General features: G+C 38.9%; 1 protein-coding gene across 1 annotated transcript; it reads right to left on the reverse strand.

Annotated features, from left to right (window-relative positions):
* Positions 1–293: 293 nt before the first annotated feature.
* On the reverse strand, positions 294–1,508 carry LOC143363939 (uncharacterized). Its single transcript, XM_076804465.1, has 5 exons — positions 1,479–1,508; positions 992–1,140; positions 788–908; positions 550–709; positions 294–454 (listed from the first exon to the last, which is right to left on the reverse strand). The coding sequence occupies exons 1-5, from the start codon at positions 1,506–1,508 to the stop codon at positions 294–296; spliced, it is 621 nt and encodes a 206-aa protein (XP_076660580.1).
* Between the last annotated feature and the right edge of the window lie 2,708 nt (positions 1,509–4,216).

Below are 4,216 nucleotides of genomic sequence, written 5' to 3' on the forward strand. Positions count from 1 at the left end.
TGAATTTATTTTTTAACTCTTACAATTAGGATAATACAATATAATTTTAAATTAGCACTAAATAGTGCTGTTTGGAGCACTGAAAAGTGCTGTTTGTTGCTTTTTTTTATTTTTTATTTTTATTATTTAAAGTGGAGGGAGGTTGAATGCTTTACGCACAACTTCTCAGGGCCATTCCAACCCCGAGAAAGTGTGGGACTCCCCAAGCGATCGCCCCCCCCCCCCCTTTCAGAGGGGCAATGTGATGGCGAGGGTTTACCCACTAAAACTCCTCCCTCCACTTGCGCCCCCGGTTACTGCTGTTGTCCCTGCTCCCAGGGATTGGGTGGTCTCATACTGTTGGTCGGTTTCTTGTGCCAGACCCTTTCTTTCCTCGCTTTCAGCACCACTCGCATCGAATCCTGATATTCGAGGCGGGTGGGCCTTGCAAAAGCTCTGCTTTCGCAAGCTGCATCTGCAACATTAATTTACAAAGATTATTATGCGGTCATATTAATGTTAATGTATTAAAGTATTTATGTAATGTATTAAGTAATAAATAATTCTTACCGAAAAGGGCCCGCACAATCTTTGTGAGATACAATGGTTGGCGGCTCTCCTTGCCAAACCACGTATAAAATTGTAAGAGACTGTCTGTGAGAGACTCTCTAAAAGAGGCACTCAGTGCCTCTTTTAAATTAGAGCCACCCAAATAGGCAAAGTAGTCAACCTAAAAAATAATATATCATTAATATATACACTCACACGTGCGCGCGCACATAGCAGTGGAATAAATGCATACACTTACCACATTATTGTACTGCTCGTCTGAGCAGTTTTCAAAATTGTCTACATCTTCCCTCGTTTGAAGAGGTAGACAATCCGGCTTTCGCCCATAATGCCTTGGTCTATCCTTCCTGCTTAGTAGTCTACAAAGAAAAAGTAAATTTTGTTAATTCTTATTAAGTATTGCCATCATACTACTGTAGTTTCAATTTGTTAAATTACATACTTATCTATTTTTTGGTTCATGTGGTCCATCCTTTTTACTAGGTCATTGTAATGCCAGATAGTGAGTTCTCCGGGGGGATGCATGGTATAGGATGGTGTAGGTGGTGGTATAGGAGGTTGTGGTGGTATAGGACGAGGATGCGGATAAATCTATCGGGGACGTTGATGAAGGTACAGGTGTTACAGGTGCATGTGAGGGATTGGAAAGCAATCCCCCCGTTGTTCCCCGTTGTTCTGGCGAATTTGCTTCTAGAAGCTGTAGTAGCTCCTCATCGGAGCCGACGGGAGTAGGCGACCTAATGATGCGGCGTTTCCGTCGCTGTGGTGCCTCTTCCGACGAGGTGGTTTGGTACCTCGCCGGTTTATGAATCGTCCTCCCTGGTCGGCGGTCTCGAATCTCAAAAACATATCAAAAATAATATAATGACATACCGATAATATATATAATATTTTAGATTAATTATATCATAGAGGAGACTGAAACTCACCGATTCCATTGTCTTTGAAATGCCTTCCATTGCTGCTTTCGGAATGTTGCATTCACGAATGCACGATAGCGAATAACCGTAGCGATTTTCATTTTTCTGCATGCGGTCGTTTTAAAACTGTGAAAAATAATCATCATCTAGGTTTAAGTTGGCAGCCCTGAGTCGATTTTGTAACCGGTTAGTTGGTAACTGGATGTGTAGTGTGTTTCTCGGTATGCGTCGTATGAAATTTGCTCGTAACGGTTTTATATCGAATTGAGATCGTGATCTGGAAACATCCGTATTATTACTTAGTCCTCGAGTTATATTACTTTGTATTAAGAACGTTTATACTAATAAATAAGTGTTAAAGTTGTTCTAGTACATGTTTATTAACAAGTCGATCGCAAGTGCCCCGCTACAAATTCAACAGGTTATGGGCCCAGAAGCATTGCCTGGAACCACGTGCTAAGATAACCTCAAAATATGGCTGCGGGAAATTTTGGAACGCACAAGATCGAAAAATTAAACGAGGACAATTATGAAAGCTGGAAAATTCAAATGAAAAGTATATTAGTGTGCAATGAACTATGGTCGTACGTTAATGGAAATAATATAAAAACAGAAGCAAACGCGATAGAATGGGACAGCAGGGACGAGAGAGCCCTTGCCTTTTTATTCTTAAGTGTGAACAAAAGTCAAATAAATAATATCAAGAGGTGTGTAACCTCAAAAGCAGCGTGGGACATGTTAAGAAATATATACGAGTCAAAAGGCCCTGTGAGGAAAGCCATCCTGTACAAAACATTGTACAAGATGAAGAAAGAATCAAATGTTTCAATGGGCGAATACGTAAACAAATTTGTAAACGTGGCTGAAAAATTGGAAGAAGCAGGTATAAGGATTCCCGGTGAGCTACTTTCAATAATGTTATTAAATTCTCTCCCACCAGAATACGAAAGCTTCTGTACAGCAATAGAATCTAGAGATGATTTACCAACAATAGACATCCTAAAACTAAAATTAATTGAATTGGAAGCAAGGTTCCAAGAGAAAGGTTCATACAATCAGAGTGAGGAAAATAATGACGCACTACTAACAAAAACCAAACCGAGAATTAAGACTGAAAACTCTCACAGTAAGTACAACAAAAATAAGTTTAATAAAGTCGAAATAAAATGCATTGTGTGCGGCAAGATCGGCCACAGAGCAGATGTATGCTGGTTCAAAAACAAGCAGCGTAGCCAATATACGAAAGAAAAGGCAATGAATGCCATTACGTTGAGTACTAATCCAACGATCCAAGATTTTAATGAATGGTGCTTAGACAGCGGTGCTACACGACACAGGTGTAAGCACAGCAACAACTTTATTAATATGAACCAACATATAAGTACTAATGTATATACTGCTGCTAAACAATATGTACAATGCAAGGGTATTGGTGACGTTAGATTGAGAATCGCAAGTTACTTGAATACTGTTGACAGTATTAGACTTTGTGATGTTATGTATGTACCAAATTTAAGACATAACTTGCTCTCAGTCCCACAAATCACAAAATATGGATATACTGTAACCTTTAACAGAAACGATGCAGTTGTGAAAGAAAAGGAAGGTAATATAGTGTTTAAAGCAATTCGCAGAGGGGAATTATATCTCGTAACAGAGTCAGTGTATAATATGGCTATGAATACAGAAGACAAAAGTCAAAACCACTTCAAACGATGGCATGAACGGATGGGCCACCTCAATCAGAATGATTTAAGAAAATTGGAAAGTGAAAATATGGTAACAGGTTTGAAGTTGCTTGGTCAAAACAAGAACTTTGAATGTGAGGTATGTCATCTTGGGAAAATACACAAATTACCATTTAAGCCCTCCACAGAAAGAAGATCTGAAATTTTGGGTTTAGTACACACGGATATTTGTGGACCCATGAAGGTCAATTCACTAGGTGGTGCAACATACTTCATCACTTTTATCGATGATGCAACAAGATATACGGAGGTAACGATGTTAAAAAACAGGTCCGAAGCATTCAATGTGTTCAAAAATTACAAAGCACGTGCTGAAAAGGAAACAGGAAAACAAATAAAAGGTATCAGATCTGACAATGCTAAAGAGTATGTTTCGAAAGAATTCACACAATTTTTAGAGACGCATGGAATCAGGAGACAATTAAGCGTGGAGTATACGCCAGAACAGAACGGAGTGGCCGAACGAGCTAATAGGACACTTACCGAAATGGCAAGATGTATGATAATACAATCGGGAGTACCTGAGTCATTATGGGCCGAAGCTATAAATACAGCTTGTTTTATTAGGAACAGATGCCCAACTTCCACGTTAAATAATATGACTCCACTTGAGGCATACTGCAAGAGAAAACCGTACGTCGGATTTATGAAGACGTTTGGATGTAAAGTAATAGCATTGGAAAAGGGGCCTGGAATTGGAAAATTCCACCAAAAAAGGCAGAACATACTTAATGGTCGGATATTCAAATGAATCCAAGGCATATAGATTATGGTTAACTGGAACTAATACGATCGTAAAGAGACGTGATGTACGTTTTATAGAATATGATGAAAATACTGAATTGCTGAGAAACGAACGTACAGCCTCACACAAGGATTTATTGATAAATGAAAACAGAAACGAAACTATTACGGAAATAGAAGACAAAGAAGAAGAAAAAGTAACATCGGAAGAAGAAGAAATAATTTGGGAAGAAGAAGAAGGAGGAGAAGAAGAAA

Source organism: Halictus rubicundus, unplaced genomic scaffold (genome assembly GCF_050948215.1).
Source record: "Halictus rubicundus isolate RS-2024b unplaced genomic scaffold, iyHalRubi1_principal scaffold0177, whole genome shotgun sequence".
Taxonomy (NCBI): Eukaryota; Metazoa; Arthropoda; class Insecta; order Hymenoptera; family Halictidae; genus Halictus; species Halictus rubicundus.

Excerpts from the sequence above, each read along its gene's own strand:
- LOC143363939 (XM_076804465.1), bottom strand. The coding sequence starts at position 1,508 with ATGGAAGGCATTTCAAAGACAATGGAATCG. Across the intron at positions 1,141-1,478 it reads TTTCAAAGACAATGGAATCG|ATTTATCCGCATCCTCGTCC; the intron begins GTGAGTTTCAGT and ends CGTCCCCGATAG. Across the intron at positions 710-787 it reads ACGAGCAGTACAATAATGTG|GTTGACTACTTTGCCTATTT; the intron begins GTAAGTGTATGC and ends ATTATTTTTTAG.